General features: G+C 31.0%; 1 protein-coding gene across 1 annotated transcript in view; it reads left to right on the forward strand.

Moving 5' to 3' along the window:
* LOC102677116 (adenylate cyclase type 6-like) overlaps window positions 1-19,955 on the forward strand; it is a 42,255-nt gene that overhangs the window by 14,354 nt on the left and 7,946 nt on the right. Inside the window, exon 3 of the mRNA XM_006618437.2 lies at window positions 1,193-1,503. Within this exon, the coding sequence (XP_006618500.1) occupies window positions 1,193-1,503 (311 nt within the window). The remainder of the gene's footprint in view (window positions 1-1,192; window positions 1,504-19,955) is intronic.

The following is a 19,955-nucleotide window of genomic DNA, read 5'->3' on the forward strand; positions in this document are numbered from 1 at the left end:
GTTTCTAACGTGTTTCCACGTGGAAGAACGAATTTCAATGCGAAACGAGCAACGATAATTTCATCATCCCAGTTAAAACTTTTCGACCAACTTGAGAGCAATTTTTTATAAATACGTATGCGAGAAAGAGGTTGGTTCGTCGTAACGTAACATTAGACACGAATAACGATAACGTTTCTAGAAAGGGGTTAAATATTTAAGATTTTTATCAATCATTCTTCTCATCGAGTGATGACTCGTTTATAAGAGCTCAATTTAATTTTTCTGAATATATATATATATATATATATATATATTTTCGTTTGAAATATACGTAGTATAAATAAATAACAATGAGAAATTGACGAGGGAATGGAATCCCCAAAATTTTGTCTAATAAACAATAAAAACAAAAATCTTAATTCCTAAGTCAACTAAATCTACGTATCCATCCATTTTTCCGTTTCCAATTCAGAAAAACAATAATACAATAAACTACAATAATAAAATAAATTACAAAGTACAAATAAAATACAATAATACAATAAAATATATTTTTTAAATATCTACCAGAGAAACAAACTAACAACTTTCCTCTCTTAATGAACAAAAATCCCTATTCACTCCTCTCTCCCTCTTATATAAAATCCATACAAAATCTTCGCATCCAAAGCCTTTCACCAATCTCCTTCATTTTTCTTCTCATATAAAATCCATACAAAATCTTCGCATCCAAAGCCTCCCACCAAGCTCCTTCATCTTTCCTCTCATATAAAATCCATACAAAATCTTCGCATCCAAAGCCTTCCACCAAGCTCCTTCACCTTTCCTCTCATGTAAAATCCATACAAAATCTTCGCATCCAAAGCCTTCCACCAATCTCCTTCATTTTTCTTCTCATATAAAATCCATACAAAATCTTCGCATCCAACTTCGATCCAAAGCCTTCCACCAAGCTCCTTCATCTTTCCTTTCATGTAAAATCCATACAAAATCTTCGCATCCAACTTCGATCCAAAGCCTCCCACCAAGCTCCTTCATCTTTCCTCTCATGTAAAATCCATACAAAATCTTCGCATCCAACTTGATCCAAAGCCTCCCACCAAGCTCCTTCGCACGGTGAAAAAAAAAAAAAAGTCCCAACTTTTCCCCCAGCACTCGGGGGAAAACGTCTAGTAACTTTTTCGAGCGTCCTGTTTCTCTTCTATTGCAGCACTGGTCGCGGCTATATCCAGGCCAGGGATGAACGAGATCTGGTTAGCGGGAGTGAGCGGGATCGTTCTGGTCACGTTGCTCGCGCTCCAAGTGTCGCTTAACGTGCACCTGGCGCTCGGGTCGAAGGAGCATCGTAGCGGGGGCCCGTTGGCCGCGGCGTGGGCCGTGTGCTTCTTCATTTACATGGCGTACGCCCTACTCCCTATAAGGCTGCGCCACGCGTGCATCGCCGGCCTAGTTTTCTCCGTGGCGCACCTGATCGGAGCCTTCGTCCTCTACCCTTCGTACTACCCGGCCATGATGGAACACGTGAGTGACCAGATATCTTTGTATCCTCCCGCTCTCGATTAAAATTAATTAGAATGTGGCGACAATATTTATTTTGAATTTTTCCTTTTTTTTTTTGGAATAGAATGGAATAGAATTCATTCATAGAATAGATTTCTTCTAATAATTCTTTTAATCTCAATTTTCTCGCACGAGTGTCGAACGTTGTTTGTCCAGCCAATTAAATCGTGTCGTTATTTTTATATGATTGAGAGTTGGCGTTTTATTCGTAAGGAAAAATTCTGTGTGATGACAAAGATGTTAGGTCGAAAGGAGCATTTTCGGTATATTTTGCTTTTTTTTTTATTATTATCGAGAAGGTAAGATTATTGTTCGGGTAAAAATGCTGATTTTTTAAAATTTGGTTTCGATGTTGAAGATGAGCCACGTTTTGGAAGATGGTCGAAGCTGACGAAGATAAAACAAACCGATCGAAGCGAATCGACGAACAACAATTCGAGAAATTGCCACGAGATTGAATTTGTCGAATTCGATTTTTCGTTATTTTGATTTATTTAATGATTTTCATTGTCGTGAAAAAAAAAAGAAAGGAAATTATTTTCCAAACAACTCAATATAGAGTGTAGAATAATATAATTTGAATGGGTAGATTTTTTTTATCTCATATTAAATTGATTATCTCAAATTGCATCTTAATTCGAGTTTTACACGGTCGTGAGGCAATAGAAATATTATTTTCGAAGTTTTTGAGTTTTGTAAGGATGGAATAATGAGATTAGTTCGAGCGAAGATAAGATATTGAATAACGTTATTGGATAACGAAATCGCTTCTATTCGAACGAAAATAGGAAGAAGATGAAAAATAAGAACAAGACGGTGAATGTGAGAGCATATTATTGTAAGGCTGCCCTGACGAATTGAGAATGCATCTTGGTAAAATTGCTTTATTATCAAAATATCGCACAAAACGACAATTTTTTTCTTTTATACGTAAAGATACATGAAATATTAAAATATAAAAATTTTATACGTTACTTCGTGCGTGAAATCATTTCAAATTAGCTGAAGAAGAAATTAAACCAGTATCGAAACCAGAAACGATATTCTATCTATCTATCTGTTGATATGTATATTTATCGAAAGAAAAATTTAGAGTGGAGAGACAAGGTTTCATTGGCTAAGAAAGGGTTGACCAAAGGCTGGGCAAGAGTGGATTTCTTAAGATTGTCGAGTTTTTTTTCGAAACGAGTTTTTAACGACTTGGAAATTTCGATGCACGCCAACGATAAATTAATCCTTAAGTCTCGAGCAGTAAAGTAACTTTTCGCAGTAATCGCGTCGTCAATAGTTTTTCCGTTTCAACGAAGATCGTTCCACTTTGGGCGGAGTGATTCGTCGAGTGCAATTTCCGTTAAAAATCCCCGCGACCTAGGGAATTTCGATAACCGAACCTGTTCCAGGAAATTCGAACGAGCCGCTGGCCGAGAATATTAACCGAAACCTCGCAACTGTGTCAACAGCTGCTTTGTTCTAATGAAAATCGTTTCGCTTTGAGATTCGTCGAGTGCAATTTCCGTTAAAAATCCCCGTGACCTAGGGAATTTCGATAACCCAACCTGTTTCAGGAACGAGCGCTAGTCGCAAATATTAACCGAAACGCCGCAATCGTGTCAATTGCCAACGAACATCGTTTCACTTCGAGAATCGTCGAGTTTCGTTCGAGATTTCTACTATAAAATCGCACTTAGAGAATTTCGATAAAGCAACCTGTTCTAGAAAATTCATATGAGCGTTAATCATCGAAATTTTTGTTTTCAACAAAAATCGTTTCGCTTTGACAATCATCGAGTGCGATTTCCGTTAAAAATCGCGCGATCTAGGGAATTTCGAATCGGTCCAACCTGTTCTAGGAAATTTGAACGAGCGCCAATATCGCGAATATTAATCGAAACGATGCAATCGTGTCAATAGTTGATTCGTCTCATTTTCGTTGCGTGCACTTTCAGCTAAAAATCACACGATCTAGGGAATTTCGAATCGGTTCAACCTGTTCTAGGAAATTTGAACGAGCGCCAATCTCGCGAATATTAATCGAAACGATGCAATCGTGTCAATAGTTGATTCGTCTCATTTTCGTTGCGTGCACTTTCAGCTAAAAATCACACGATCTAGGGAATTTCGAATCGGTTCAACCTGTTCTAGGAAATTTGAACGAGCGCCAATCTCGCGAATATTAATCGAAACGATGCAATCGTGTCAATAGTTGATTCCATTTTCGTCGAGTGCAATTTCGGCTAAAAATGATCTAGGGAATTTTGAATCGGTCCAACCTGTTCTAAAAAATTCGAATAGCGAATATTAACGCCAAAATCATCTCAACAAATGCTTTATTCCAACGAAAATCTATCGTTTCATTTTGAGATTCGTCGAGTGGAATTTCTGGTGAAAATTGTGCAACTCTAGGAAATCTAGGATCTGGGAAATTTCGAATCGGGCTAACCTGTTCCAGGAAACTGGAACGAGCCGCTTGTCGCGATTATTAATCGAAACGCTAGAATCGATGCGCGTGAGATCGTGATACGAGCGAGAACACGCGGCCGTATCACGACACACCATGAAGGTCCGGTGTTAATAATAGAGCTTGGTTGAATGGAGCCCGATACTAGGGAATTTCGAGAGTACGTTCACCCTGATCTCTACCTATCCGTCCCCACTGACCTGGAAAAATGATTTATGAAAATAATAAACATCCTGAGGCGTTAGAGGATAAACCACCAGGGGATGAAATTTATTTTTAATCTCGTTCTAATTTTATTTTCAACCAATTTAACTTGACTCTAACTTAATCTGTGTATATCTAATTTGATCCGCTCTGAATTAAATCGACCCGATATTCTTTTTTCTTTTTCCTTTTTTTCCTCGCGCGGAGGAAATTTTTATGAAACCTATGGATCCTTATCGATCGAGAGAAAGGATCCTCTTTTACGAGAATTTGCCAACTGCACATATTTGTGTAGAATTTAAACGTACGAAAATTTACAGAGTACACACGGCAATATTGTATTTGAAGAATAAAAAGCGAATCTTTATTTACACTCCATTGTTAAAAATTTTATATATATATATATATATTAAAAAAAAAAATTGTATAAAAATCCACAGTTCAAATATTAATGATTTGAGAATTTTTGAATTTTATACAATAGTAATAGAATCTCACTATGATATAATGAATAAAAATTACTCGTACAATACGTTTGATTTTATTACTAGATTTATTGCTGTTGTATCTTCATATAAAATTTATCGAGACTGATAACTGTGGAAATTTATACGTTTTATGAGAAATTTAAATCTATCTCTCGAATACACGCTACACGCAAAAAGATAAAAAAACTTTCAAAGCGAAGTATATGATATTTATGATATTTAAATAGTGAAATTGTATCTTTACTTTAGTTTCAATTTCAGTATCTAAAAATCTAAATTTACGATCTATAACGATAATTTATAACTTGAGATTCGTCAATAATATCGATTCAATTATTTAACCTTCATTCATAGTTTCACGAAAACTATCATCCCCCCAATATCGTACATTTAACATGTTTCTAATCTATTTAATCGAAATCCAATTCAATCTAAATAAATTACTGAAAGAAACAACCTAACCTAACCTAACCTCTTCCAAACCTAACCTCTTCCAAATCTAACCTCTTCAAACTCTAATTCGCGAATTATAGTAACCGTAATCGAGGTTAGGAAGTTAATGGAAATCGAAAAAACATAAATGCACCAGCAACAACGTATTAATGTATAGAATCGATCAACGTTCAAGAAATCAGAGCGATGGAACGATAGATGCAAAGCCTCTAATTATCGAGAACGCTCCAAGTCGACGGCGATTCTCCATTTTCAATTCACGGGAAAATCCCCTAGACAACAATGCACCGAGGTAACAAGCTACTAAGTTGGCAGCGCGTAACGATCGCGAGAATTATTATCATCGAAATTATAACGATCGATACGCAACGGCCATTCGATGAATATACATATGCGACTTGTGCGTAATTCCGAGTTCAAGTGAATCAGGGATTAATATTCGGACAAACGGGCACATTGTGTCGTTTTGAATGGCTAACGAGATTTCGTCGATGGATTCAGAGTGGATTCAAATTTAAGCTTATATCTGATCGAAGAATTAAAGGTTAAAATCGAACGCTAAGACGTGATATAGGGAATTGAATGTTGTGGAGGAAACATTAATCTAGGGATATATCTAGTGAAGAAATTAAAGTTCACAAAGGAAAGTATAAAGATTGAGAATTCTTGGTTTCTTCGAATTGAAGATTCTTAGAGAAAATTCTTGGACGATTCTTGCTTTTATTTTTTTAGAAATTGGAATAGATATGGTTGGAACGAATTGAAGATTTTAAAGCGGACTGATTCTTTAATTTTTAGAAATTAAAACAGAGTATTGGATATTAGAATAGGGAATCGAAGAAACTTTTTAAAAGAAAATCCGGTCTAAGAAATTGAAGTTTACAAAGGAAAGTTTAATAAAGATTGAGAATTCTTGGTTTCAGCTTCGAATTGAAGATTCTTAGAGAAAATTCTTGGACGATTCTTGCCTTTATTTTTTTAGAAATTAGAATAGATATGGTTGGAACGAATTGAAGCCTTTAAACTGATCCTTGCTTTTAATTTTAAAAAAGTAGAACAGAGTATTAAGTATAGAATAGGGAATAGAAGAAATTGAATTTTTTAAATTGAAAATCCCATTTTTTGTTTTCGATGTTTAAATATTTAAATTATTTATTATAAAAATTTAATAGAAATTATAGAGTAAAACTGAAGCATCGTTACGGTTTTCAAATTAATCGAATATAAAATTTGACATCCAATTAGCTCTTATATTGTTCTCACAACGTATGCAGATCTCGATTAATTCCCTATCCTTTGTCGGAAAGAGTCAGTCATATTAAAGAGGAAAATTGCTTTGACTTTCATCGTCTCGAGAATCGAGAATATTTCCTTTTTTCCTCTCCTTTTATCCCAATCTACGTTATTATTTCTGACATTTCGATTTTTTTTTAATCAAATTTTTACATTCCCAAGTTTTTGATATATTAATTTCTATTTTCACATCTCGCGAAAAATAATAATTCGACTTTCTTCCGTTCTAATTCGCAATATTTTTGGTCAAATATTTCAAATATCTCGTGATTTTTATTCACAATTTTTCAGGATACCTCGGATCACAGCACTTTCGATTTTCTTCCGATATTTTTTTAAATATTTCGACATTTTCAATTTTTCCAATATCGCTCCAACTTTTCAATGCATCAAATATTTTTTTTAAAACACTTGAAAATATTTAACATTTCCAGTTTTCTTGATATTTTTTTAATGTTCCAATATCTCCATAATTTTTCTAACCTTCTCGAACACTTTCTCCTTTCTCTTTCTCTCTTTCTCTAGCTTTTCGACACATCGAAATTTCGATATATTTTCGTATTATTTTAAACTAATTTCAAAATCTCATTATTTTCCCCCCAAAAAACTTTAAATATTTCCTAAACATTTTCATTCGTCACATCTTTCCTTCGCATTTTAAATTTTCAACATTTTTTCCCTACACCTCTACGCTTTATTTTTAAATTTAATTTTTATACTCTTTTACCAATTTATCATTAACAGAAAATACCAAATACATCAAAAATAATCTCTCAATTTAACTCAATTATAATTGCATAAAATAAAACTTAAAAAAAAAAAAAAAATAAAAATTAAATTCATAATCATCATTAAAAGAACAAAAGATTCATAGGACAAAAATTCAAGATATTCAAGGTCGAAAAAAAGCTAATAAAATTGTAGTTTATTTGGAAAAAAATTTTTTTAATTAGATTTCGGAAAATAAAGAATAATTGAAGAGTACGTATACTTGGAACACGGTCACACGGTAAAAACGAATTTTTTTTTAAGAAAAGGGAAAAAAACCAAGCGTGGAATTATTCGAGAATTTTCACCTAGATACACGATCGGCGCGGCGAACATATGCGGCCACTGATAAGAGATAAGAAAAACAGATCGATGTGGCGCGAAAGCGTAAACCCCGTACGAAGAGAGTCCCTTACTCGGAAATCTCGTGGAAACGGTTCGTTGTTATTGGATTTTCTTCCAGCCCCGGTGTCTTCATCCATCAAGTCCCCTTGTTGCCTTACCCCCGATGCTTCCTCAGCCAATTTATTTAGCTTTTATTACACTGAAAGCACGGAATGCACACCTCGAGAGCTCTATCGATAAATTGTCTGTTCGATATATATATATATATATGTATGTATGTATTTTCCAATCGTCAAATTTGTTTTTTCTTTTAACTTTTTCTTTTTCATTTTTTCTTTTTTCCCTCCATTCACGAATACGATTCACGGAAAATATACAATTTAATCCGATCGTTTCTCGAAGAATTCGAGGAGCGTGCTGCTTACTCGTTTCGTTGGAGAGTAATGGAGGAGAGGTCTAGGAAAATTGTATTTAAAGTGGTTGGAAAGAAAGTGATTTTGATTTAATTAAGGGATCGAATTCGAGGTCTCGATCTTTTGATTAAAACGAAACTTGTTAGTGAATTCGAGATGGAAATATAATGATTGTAATTGGTGAGTAATTTCGACAATATTCGTTGATGAATGATTTAATGATTTCGATAGATTTATTCAGTGGTGATAAGTAATTCGATGAAGAAAGTATTTATATGATTTTTTTAGGTAGGATTAATTTAGGGAGGGAAATTAAATTTTATTCGAGTCCTTGGTTGAATATCGAAAGAGACGATTCAACGTTTTACGATTGCTATTAAAATGGTATTATTAATCACTTCGATAATGTAAAATTTATTAATTTCGAAAAAATTAATTTCTTTTCTCCTTTTAAATGAAAATTGGAAAAACGATATTTAATTTTCTTGGTTGGGAACATGTTTCTCAATTTAACAGATTAATTAACAGGAAGGTTATCCTTATCGCGAATCTTTCATTATCTTCTCAAATAAACAGCGCAGTTAATTAGGTAGGAAAATAATAAACTGTATCGTAAGGATCCTCCCTTGGAAGGAAGATTGAATAAGATCAGAAGTTTAAAAGACCAGTCTGAAACTTCTGTTCGATGGAAAGAGAAATCATCTTCAATCATCTCTGATAAAGGGTGAAGAAAATGTCGAAAGCTTTTTAAAAATAAAATTTTTAATCAATCTTTAGAATCAATCTTCAGATCATCAAGAATGATTCTTCTTTTTAATTAGCCTGGTTTGTCAATAGAAAAGATTTATTAATATATACGTATACAATCTATCTTATTAGTGTGAGAAAAATTAGATAAAATTGAAAAGTGATAATTGATCTAAGAACATAGGGATCCCTAGAATTGATTTTATAAGAAATAATTTATCTGCAACAAATCAAACAAATCTAAACAATTTAGTAACTGAAACTAAAATGTTCTATACAAAATATCAGATTATACAGATTTAAAAAAAAAAGAAGAAAAGAAAATTAATAATTGATTTACAATTAAAAACATAGGGATCCCTAGAATTGATTTTATAAGAAATAATTCAACAAAATCAAATAAATCTAAACTATTTACTTTAATATGAAACTAAAATGTGCTATACAAAATCATGATACAGGTTTAAAAAAAAAAAGAAGAAAAAAAAAACTAATTGATCTATAGCTAAGAATATAGAGATCCTTAGAATTGATTTTATAAGAAATAATTTACCTGCAACAAAATCAAACAAATCTAAACTATTTACTTTAATATGAAACTAAAATGTGCTATACAAAATATCATGATACAAGTTCAAAAAAAAAAAAAAATTTATCCAGAAGAAAAGTATCCATGACTAGGAATATTATGTAGAAAAGAGATACAATTTCTAATATATTCCTATACCTGGAAGAAAATTTCTCTAGAGAAAATTTAATCCCTAAACTCAAATTTCATAGGATACTGCAAGTGTATCGAAACCGAGACAGGGTATACAATCAAAGGAGTGTCTGGAACGTGACATCCAGCTATATTAAGAGGAGGAAGCGTCTTCTCAAGGCTATGTCCAATACCCTTTGAACACCAAATTATTCAATTCTGATAGCTGCTAGAAGCTCGAGGTCAAAGTAACGACAGTTAACTAGAAACACTGAAAAGGTGAAAAGAGGTGAAATTCGTGACGTTGGCAGTTTCCACCACCAAAAGGAAAGGTTTGATAAAAATTCTGCAATATTTACTCCTTGCAAATTCTCTAAAATTTGCAATGAAAAGAGAAGCTACTAAAATATTGATTAAAAATTAAAAGTCTCTTTAAATTTCTAAAGATTAAACTTCGAGGATAAATTTACTCACATGAATTAACGATAGATCTTCAAACGAAATTTCTTTAAATTTCTCCAAGGATAAATTCTAGGGGTAAATTAATGGATCACACGAATTAACGATAGCTTTGGTAATTTCGAAACGAAATAAAAGTGGAGAAAAATACTTATTGAAAATTCCAACGATGAAATATAATTTCTACATCGTGTATTAGAATAAAATTTATATAAATTTGAAAATGAAGGAAGATCAATGTTCCCACCACAATTTACCCCTTCGCAAACTTGCCTCGATACTTCGATCCCCAACGCGTTTCCTGATTTCACGCGCGAGAGTGAAAGTTAATTGACCGAGAGCACAGACCAATTTTCGAAATTGCTCGCGGCTTGGGATTCGCATAAACAAAATTTCACGACGGAGGGAGGAAAAACCTCGCGGTCATTCGATCAATTTTTGATCTATTTATCGGATCAAATGGCCAAATTTTAATTAAAATTTTCGATATCGATCGATTTTATTGAAAATAATCAGTTATTTTAACTGAAGTGTGACCTATTAATGTTGTTGGGTGGTTGAAAATTAAATAATTGGATTAATAGTATTTCCATGTCTATAATTTTCATTTGAAAATAATATTTCAAATGATGCATGTACTTACGTAATAATCGATATCCTTTCTGTATAGAAATAATCTAAGAAATTTATATTAATTTACGATTAAAATAATTACGATATTTTTAAAATTATTATCATTTTATCGCAACAGCGATTTATACATGATGACTTGATAGACTAATTTGCACATAATCAGAAAATATGCTACTATTATTACCAATATTATAATATACTATTGAACGAGCATAATGATAAAGTAATAACAAAAATGACTTCCCATTTTTCAGATTTAGGGAAAAAAATGAGAGGCTATTGGTAATTGCTCTCTTCTATGGCAATTTGCCGGGCCTCTTATAACCTCTTCTTTCTTCGGGTGCAATGCCCACTAAAACTTAAATCTACGCTCATAATTTCCTTCTTCCAAGGAAAAAAGAAAAAAAAAAAAATTATAGAAGCTAATGTATCAACGATTATCGTGTGTGTAGAATCTTGAAGGATAAACGAGACTAAATCACAATTACGTATAATAATATTTTCCAATGCAATTTGATTCTCGATCTTTTAAATTATATTTTCCAAAAATCGATTGTTACGCGAAAACGTGTCATTTTTGAGACAATTTGTTCAGTTCTATTTATAATTGACAAGCATACCAGAAAATACACTATCTATTCTATCTAACTCTATATTTAAAAGATGGCAAAAAAAAAAACAAGCGTACCAACACACTCTCCACGCTTCTCGCACATAATATCCGGGTGCAAAAAGCCTACACTAGGGAAAACGTTCCGGAACGCCTCCGACATCCGAGCTTGACACACTACTTTTACACTCTAAATTTACGTACCATTTTCCTGAAATCGACCGACGATGGCTAGTGATAAAATAAAAATCTTAATTGTAATTATGTACGTTCGCGATTAAAAGAATAAGATAATTTGTAAAGAAATATTACTAAATTGGAGATTGATAAAATTGTTATTTGTAATTTGCAATATTTCATAGGAGATGTAATATTGCGATTGCAAATTGTTATGGAATTGATAATAGTGAATGAAATGACAGTCCTAGCGACGCAATTTCACAGCAATTTCACACACACTCATACACACACACACACATATACAGACGTAATACGTCATGCATGATATATACATTAATATATCGTTAGTCGCTGAGAAATTGTTATAAGATTATAAACTATCATCATAGGTCATCATGCCCATCGCCTTTTTCTCAATCAAGCACTATCTGAGTACGTGAATGAGATTATGGACAATGGATATGGAAGGAATTAAATCTGAAAATCCTGAGCTAAAAAAATATACTGCATTATTTTCTCTCTAATATTTTTTGATTTATTGTTTAATTTTATTTCAAACTATATTTTAAAAAAGAAAAAAAAAACTTTTTTACAATAGCTAGATGTAAAATTAAGAAAGACTAAATGTAAAATTGCATGCAAAATAAAATAATTCATCCTAAATAAATTATTAATAGAAATAATCTCAACCGATTTCTTTATATTTGTTTTCAAAGTATATTTTTGAAAACAAGAAAACAATGTTTTAAATAACTTTGATTACGAAATTTATCTATTGTAAATTGTTTTCACGCACATAAAATTTCATAAACTTTTACGATAGAAATAAATTTATCATCTTTATATTTCAAATTAGACCAAAGATAAAATAAAATAAAATAAAATAAAAGATAAAATAATTAAAACATTAAAAATGTTTAGAAAGTTCATTAATATTAAAAAAAAACGCAAAGTGCAAGAAAACCTAACCTATCTAATCTAAACTAATAAATAAAACACAGAAAAGTAAAATATTATTACTCATTGGTATAACTAATACTAATTATCCCTATGCTCGTTCAAAATTCTATAATATACAACCAGTCACTCGTGTCGATTTTTCATCCTACGACATGATTGAGTGATTGGAGGAACAAAAATATATGCGACTTACCATTAGATACGAAGAATCTGCGTTGTGAATGCATCGTGAAAATTATCAGTTGTCAAGATCTGGAAGAAAAAGTCTATAACAAAACAAAATATATTATAAAAAACTACAAAATGTAAAATAAATTAAAACAAAATGTATAAAAATAGATACCTTCGCATGAATGATTGTCTTAACCTCTTGAGAGAAATATTGACTAAATTATACATACTCAAAACATTAAAAAAAAAAAAAATTATCAATGAATACGAATAATCACTGACTGTAATTTTATGTATCTTTTAAAGAATTAAAGAAACTACGCAACAAATAAAGAACATATACACAGTATATCACATGGCGTCTATATATGAAAATTTTCCCGCACTCAAATTCATCAGCAATCAGCTAATAATCTGTACAAAAGAAAACCAGAACTTTCAAACGAACGTATAATTATGTATAATTATTAAATAATTATGTCAAAATATAAAATAATACGTATTAATTAAAAAATAAAAGATAAAAGATAATTATACAACAAATATTACGCAGCAAAACGATTACACACCTCACGGAAAAATAACGCTTCCATCTCCACGAATATCGATAGCAGAATGTCGCTCCAAGCCATAATAATCGTATCGAATTTCAAATTGGAGAGGGGAGACTGTTCGACTGTAATAATAAGTCGATTGTAACTTGGGAAGGTTATAAGAAGTTACTCGAGCAAAACAAATACAGAAATAATAAATTTAGCATAGACGATAGACCTATTTAACGTATTTAATAGACGTATTTAAATTTAAATATATATTATATTATATATTTATGATTGTATATAAATAATTTAATTTTAAGAAATAAAAATTAAATACGTTTATCTTTGATAGAAAAAACTTTGATAAAAAATGATAGCAGATTTGTAAAAAAATCATCGAATTGATTATAAATCGTTATGATACGCACATAACAGAAATTATTTCTTTCGAAATCATTCCATAAAACAATCAAACAACACATAAATAAAATATAAATAAAAATTAAAATCATAAAATAAATACATAAAAATTAAATTAAATTGAAATAAAGCAATAATTGTATTGATAACCTCAATAGACAAAAATCAAAGGGAAAAGGTTAAAGAAATTTAAAAAACTAATTGATTTTATTATCACAATATTTAATGAATAATTAAATAAATATGGTTAAAAATAATTTATAAATTTAATAATAGAACAGAAAAAATTACTTACTGCGTAATTAAAAGCGTCTCAAGTCGATAACACATCCCGTCACGATAATTTTCGTCAAATGAATGACGCAACGCTTACCTAATGGCATTTTTTAATTGGTTGGTTTGTCTAGCGTTTTCTAATTGGCTGCAACAAGAATTCTTGTTTCCTCAAGACTGCGCGGAAAATTTAAGTGTTATAAAATACGCATTAATTATGACTCTAAAATTTTTCAAAACCTGAGACATAAAAATGTATTAATTATTTATTATATATCTCTAATTAATATTTATATATATATATTATATCGATAAAATTTATTTTTTACTTTTTTTGAAACAGAATTTCATATTTTTACCTCGTATTATATTTTTATTTATATGGTTAAGTGTTTCATACGTACATATGCAGATAAAGTAATATGCAGGATATTTTTAGAATATTTAAATAAAATAGTTCCAATTTTAAAAAATGTATACAATAGTATATAGCAATATTTCAAAAAAAAATTGAAATATTAAAAAAAGTGAACTAATTTTGAATAAAATTTCATCAAAGTAAAATGAGTGATAAAATGACGAAATATAAAGACGAAAAGAAAAAAAACAAATAAAAAGGGAAAAAAATTATGAAATAAAGAATCAAAAATGAGAAGAAAAGAAAAATTTTATCGGACCGTGTCTAATACGATTACTCACTGTTTCAGTTATTCCACGAATAAAAATAAAAAAAAAAAAAAACGGTCGATATTTCAGAATAATAAGTGCAACAGAAAAATGAAATAGAATAAAGAAATATAAAATTTTAAGATTCCTATTCTTCAAAATTTTTTTCATATATATTTGTATAAAAATCCCTCTCTTAACTAAAAAAAGAATACATTTTTTTACTATATCATACGGCAATCACAATTTTCAATAATTTAATCCTCTGAGGGATTACAACGACAAAGAAGGGAAATAAAAGATACGTGACGTGGATATCAAATCTACGATCGGTTCGAAGAATAAACATTACGTACAATATTTATACATTTTTATGCGATTCCTTATTACATGAAATAAGAATAAAAATATCATAAATTATTTACAGATATATTACAATTATTACTTGGTATCTTAGAAAAGATAACGCAATTCGTGCAAACTAACAAGAACAATATCACTCTTGAGACTTTAAACTTTTTTAAAAACTCCGCATAACCTCTCACGCGCGGTTTAAATGAAAAAGAAAATAACGAACGAAATCAAAGAAATCCAATCACGAATTGACTCGAATCGACTCGAATCTAAGGTCCAATGTTTTCCAACCAGTTGCACCACAGGGAGGAAGATAGAAATTTTTCCAAGTATCGAATTTTCCTCTACGAAGAAAAGAGCGAACGACGAAGGCGAAACGGAAGACGATGATGAGATCGTTCTGTCCCTTGAGAAACTTGCAAATTCAATTACGAGCGTGGCCGGTCGCTCTAATGGCAGCTCGGACTTCGGTGGTGCCACTCGACGAAGGAAAAAAACCGAAAGCGAACCGGAATCTCGTAGAAGAATAAACGACGTCCCCCCCCTCTCTCCCAGGAGAGAAACTTCCACGATCGCGAAACGATGGTCGGAAGCGAATATTTTACGTATTGTGCGTATTTTTTCGCGATCGAAGAGGGGAGGGGAGAGGCAGGGAGGGAGAGATTTTGTTCGTGTTGGTACCATTGTTGAGTGAAGAAAGTTTTATTCGAGAAATTTTATTCGATTTCTTTGGTTAGGATGGAACAATTTTTCGCGTGTTCATCGAGGCGTGTATTTTTCCATGATGAAACGAACGATGTAAGATGATTATTTATAAAGAAGAATTTGGAATTATTTTACGATGGATAGTTACGTACGAACAAATTACCTTCTTTTTATATTTTTATTTTTCGAATATTGTAAAAATTGATAATTGACTTTTTTTTTTTTATCATAAATGTAATATTAATATAAATATTTTAATTAATTATAATGTTAATTTGTTTAACTCGAATTCTGTAGAAATATTATTTTACGCGAGTGAACGTGAGTATATCGTTGACAAAAGATGATAAAGTTTAATACGGGGCATGAATAATGAAACTTTGGACATTGTTCCAGCGCGAACGTATTATCCGTTCTTCGAGAATAAAATTTCTTTTTCCTTGATAAGGATACGCAGTTTTTAATACCTGTAAATACGGGTTCGAACGAATATGCGAGCGAATTAAATTCAACGAAAGAAATAAAACTGTGGAAATCCTGTTAAAGTGGAAATTGGTATGTTGAAACGCGACAAACCGATTATTTACAAAAAGAGAAATTCGAAATTCCCGATAAATCTTTCAAATATGCTTATTGTATTAATTTTCCAGGTCAGTTGTTGTATTCCAACTTCAACGATCGATTTGTTTATTTATTGCTTTGTCGATGATTTCGAAAAATTCCCTAGATTCGAAGAAATGTTTAGGGAAGGAGAAATAATTCCCTAGAACAATCGAAACGTTTCTAATTCATTTTCCTTCAATATTTTTACACTTATTTGTGTATTGTATTGCAACTTCAATTTCAACGTACAAGACAATTTGTTTATTTATTGCTTTGTCGATGATTTCGAAAAAAATATTCCCTAAATTCGAAGAAATGTTAGGGAAGGAGAAATAATTCTCTAAAACAATCGAAACGTTCCTAATTCACTTTCCTTCAGCGTTTCTACATATATTTATTATATTGTATTGCAATTTCAATAATCGTACAAGATTTATTTATTGCTTGCTTATTCCCTAGATAATATTCCCTATATTCGAAGAAATGTTTAGGGGAGGAGAAATAATTCTCTAGAACAATCGAAACGTTTCTAGTTCACTTTCCTTCATCGTTTCCACACCTATTTGTTATTCATGTATTCTTTCATTTCCATGGGGAGGAACACAATGACTTAGACACACTCGAGGGAGTCAACTCCCTGAAAGAATCCATCTTCTGAAGAAATTACATTGTTTTCCACCCACCATTAACATAGTTACGAGGGAAATCCGTGTCGTCTGTTATTAAGGGAAATCCCCGATCTTGTATCTGATCTTCTAGAGAGAGAGAGAGAGACAAAGATTCTTTATTTTTTTAATATAACATTGGAACAGTATTGGACTTGTTTCGAACATTACACGCACTAAAACTTGGGTTAAAACGTTTTAAAAATATTATTTATAGAAAGTAAAGAGTGTAATAATAGAATCAACTGTTCGATTAACACAAATGAAATTAAAAATGTATTTAATTTCATTTTTTTACTCGATAAAAAAAGTTTTTTTTTTTAAATTTATCAGAATTTGTCGCAACATTGGATTTGGAAAAATGGATTATTTATTCGTTCGATCTAAGAAAATTTTAAATCGTATGAATCACAAAATGTTATCGAATATATAATGTTGGAGTATCGAATATTTTCAACTTGATTTCCCGTAGTCTACAGAAATTGTGGGAGAGAGTTGCAACAAAGATGGAATTCGAGCTTCTAAGGAAGGATGGAATTCGAATAATGGAGGAAAAGGGCAAAGACTTCAAGAGGAAAAAATTTTAATGATGTAAAAGGAGGAGAAAAATACTGGGGAAAAGAATTGTATTGGATTAAGCAGTACCGAAGAGTTAATGCAGTTAATGAAAAAGAAAAGTGTACAAAGGATCGATCAAAAGATGTTGCATCGTTAAAAGAGTACAAGAATAAGGAGTACTTGCAAAAGAGAAAAAAAATAAACATTGTTATTCTCCGACGAAGAAAAAAGAATAATTCAATAGTACAACAGTAGATGAACGAGAAAAACATTCGTAGCAATAACAAAGTAGAATAAAATATCAAAAAAAAAAAAAAAAAAAAAAAAAAAAATCATGAAACATTAAAAAAGAATTGGGATGATAAAAACGGAAATGAGAAGTAGTAAGACGTTAGATACCAAAAAAAAAAAAAAAAAAGGAAATTTAAAAATACGAGTGTATTGTAAATATTTCTTCTTTCAGGGATAAGAGAGCGTTGCAAATATATGAAAAATTCAATATCGAAAACAGGGAGGAGGCAAAATAAAATGAGCATTCATTTTCCTGTATGGAAGAAGAAGAAAAAGAAGAGGAAAGGAAGATGTAAGAAGGGGATGGAGACGAGGATGATCGCAATAAAAAAACGGAATAAAACAATGCGATGAAAAGGGCCTTCACGAATTCGTACGAAAAGAGGAGGAAGGAACCCGTTTAAATTCTCAGGGTGAAGCTCGGCAAACGAGGGGCGGATGAAACTGGGGCACTATGAATTTCAAGGCGATGAAAAATGAATGATCCCCTCCTGCGGGGGACGAGAGAGGGTTTTGCGGTTCTATAGAAAACATGGAGAATCATCGTTTTACGATGAAAAATCTACTAGATATTTTCTTTCACGATCATCGCTCGATTTTCGTGATGATAAAAAAGAAAAAAAAGAAAAGGGAACGTAAGGAATAAGAATAAAAATCACTTCTCCAATATGATTCTTTTTACATTCGGATTTTACGTCTTCTGAAATTCAAATAACGATAATAATTATATCAATGGGATTATCAATTGAGGATATAATGTAATAACTAGTTACTGTAACGATATATCATAAACTGAATAAACTGAAAATCTGAATACTGAATTGTAATTCAAATTTTATGAATTTCTAAAATTAATGATTATACTTAATTTTCCACCATTTCCTCGTATATATGCGTGTATATGTATATATAGATATATATATTAATTTCAGATTTTAATTTTAAATTAAATTTAAGAAATTATAATTCTGTTTTTTAAAATAATTTATTATTCATTGTCGGTTTAATTAAAAATTTCAGATTTTAAGAAATTAATAATAATACTGCTTTCAATCTAGATTTTATAATACGATTTAAATTTTCCAGATTGAAAGGAAAATAAGAATTAAAAAAAAAAAAAAGAGTAGAATAAATTTTTGGATTGGATAAATTAATTCTGAATAGGAAAGTATTTCTACTCGCAAATTGTTATCGGAACAGTGATTGACATAAATCACTAGAATTCTTGCTTCCATACGTTGAAATTAGTAAAAACATTTCAATGAAAAAGAATTGGACTGGAAGATTTCATTTTTCGTTCAACGTTCGATCAATAATACGCGATAATTAATTGAAAAAAACGAGTCGTAACAAATCGCGACCAATCAAAAACAATCGATTCTTTTAATCTCGATAATAACAATTTAAAAATTTTACGTATGGATCGAAAAATATCACCACACTTTTTTAAACTTCTTTTTCATCGAATGTGTATTTCAAAATTTTTTCTAGAATCTTAAAACAATAATAATAATAATAATAATAAATTTTATCACACCAATAATGAAAATTGAATAATTGAAAAATATTCTTATATAAATTTCTCTCGCGTTTTTTTTCCCCCTAAACATTATTTATCACATAATTGAGAAAACATTCTTATCTAAATACAAATTTAAAAAGAAAAATAATAAAAGGTTAAGAATCATATTTCGATAATTCCTAGGGAATTATTTTACGCGCCAAAATACAAAAATAAATGATGTCTCGCGTACCAACTTAAAAAAATTACATTATTCGGTTGATATACGAATTCGAGAAATCAAGCGTGAAATAATCAAGAGAGGAAAGGGGAGAAGAAGAGGAAAGAGTAAACAATCCAGGATGATTCGCGACGATTTACTAGGGAATTTTTATCGGACGAACTGCAAACGAGGAGGAGATGGAAAAATGTTATCGTAAAGGAGGCCGTGAAAATCGAGATATCGTGGAGCGGGTGAAGCGGAAAATTCAATTGCCGTTTCGAGACGTGGGTTGCCATTGGTCGAGCTCAACCGGAAATATAATCGGAAAGAAAGCCGTCCAAAGCATCGAGACACCGGAAATTCGTCTTATTCTACGCGATCTTCGGTTTTTCTTCATTCTTCGTCCTTTTTCGAAAACGTTCTAGGAAAATATATAATTTGAAACGATGAATCATCTCTCTTCAAACGGAAACATACGAAAAGGGAGGAACAATTTCTTTTATTTCCAGAATTTATGAAGAACAAAAAAAAAAAAAAAATATAAAAAAGGACTCAAGTTTGCGGATATTATTAAAAATTTCCTCGTTTTAATATTAGTTTTCCAGCTACATCGGAAAAATAATTAAAAATATATCTCTCCACTTTTTCACCGGCCTCGTTTGAATTATTAAAACTCGTCGAAATTATTTCACGAACCTACGTAACTTTACTATATATATATATATATATATAT

The sequence above is a fragment of the Apis dorsata genome, unplaced genomic scaffold (genome assembly GCF_000469605.1).
Source record: "Apis dorsata unplaced genomic scaffold, Apis dorsata 1.3 scaffold_354, whole genome shotgun sequence".
Lineage (NCBI taxonomy): Eukaryota > Metazoa > Arthropoda > Insecta > Hymenoptera > Apidae > Apis > Apis dorsata.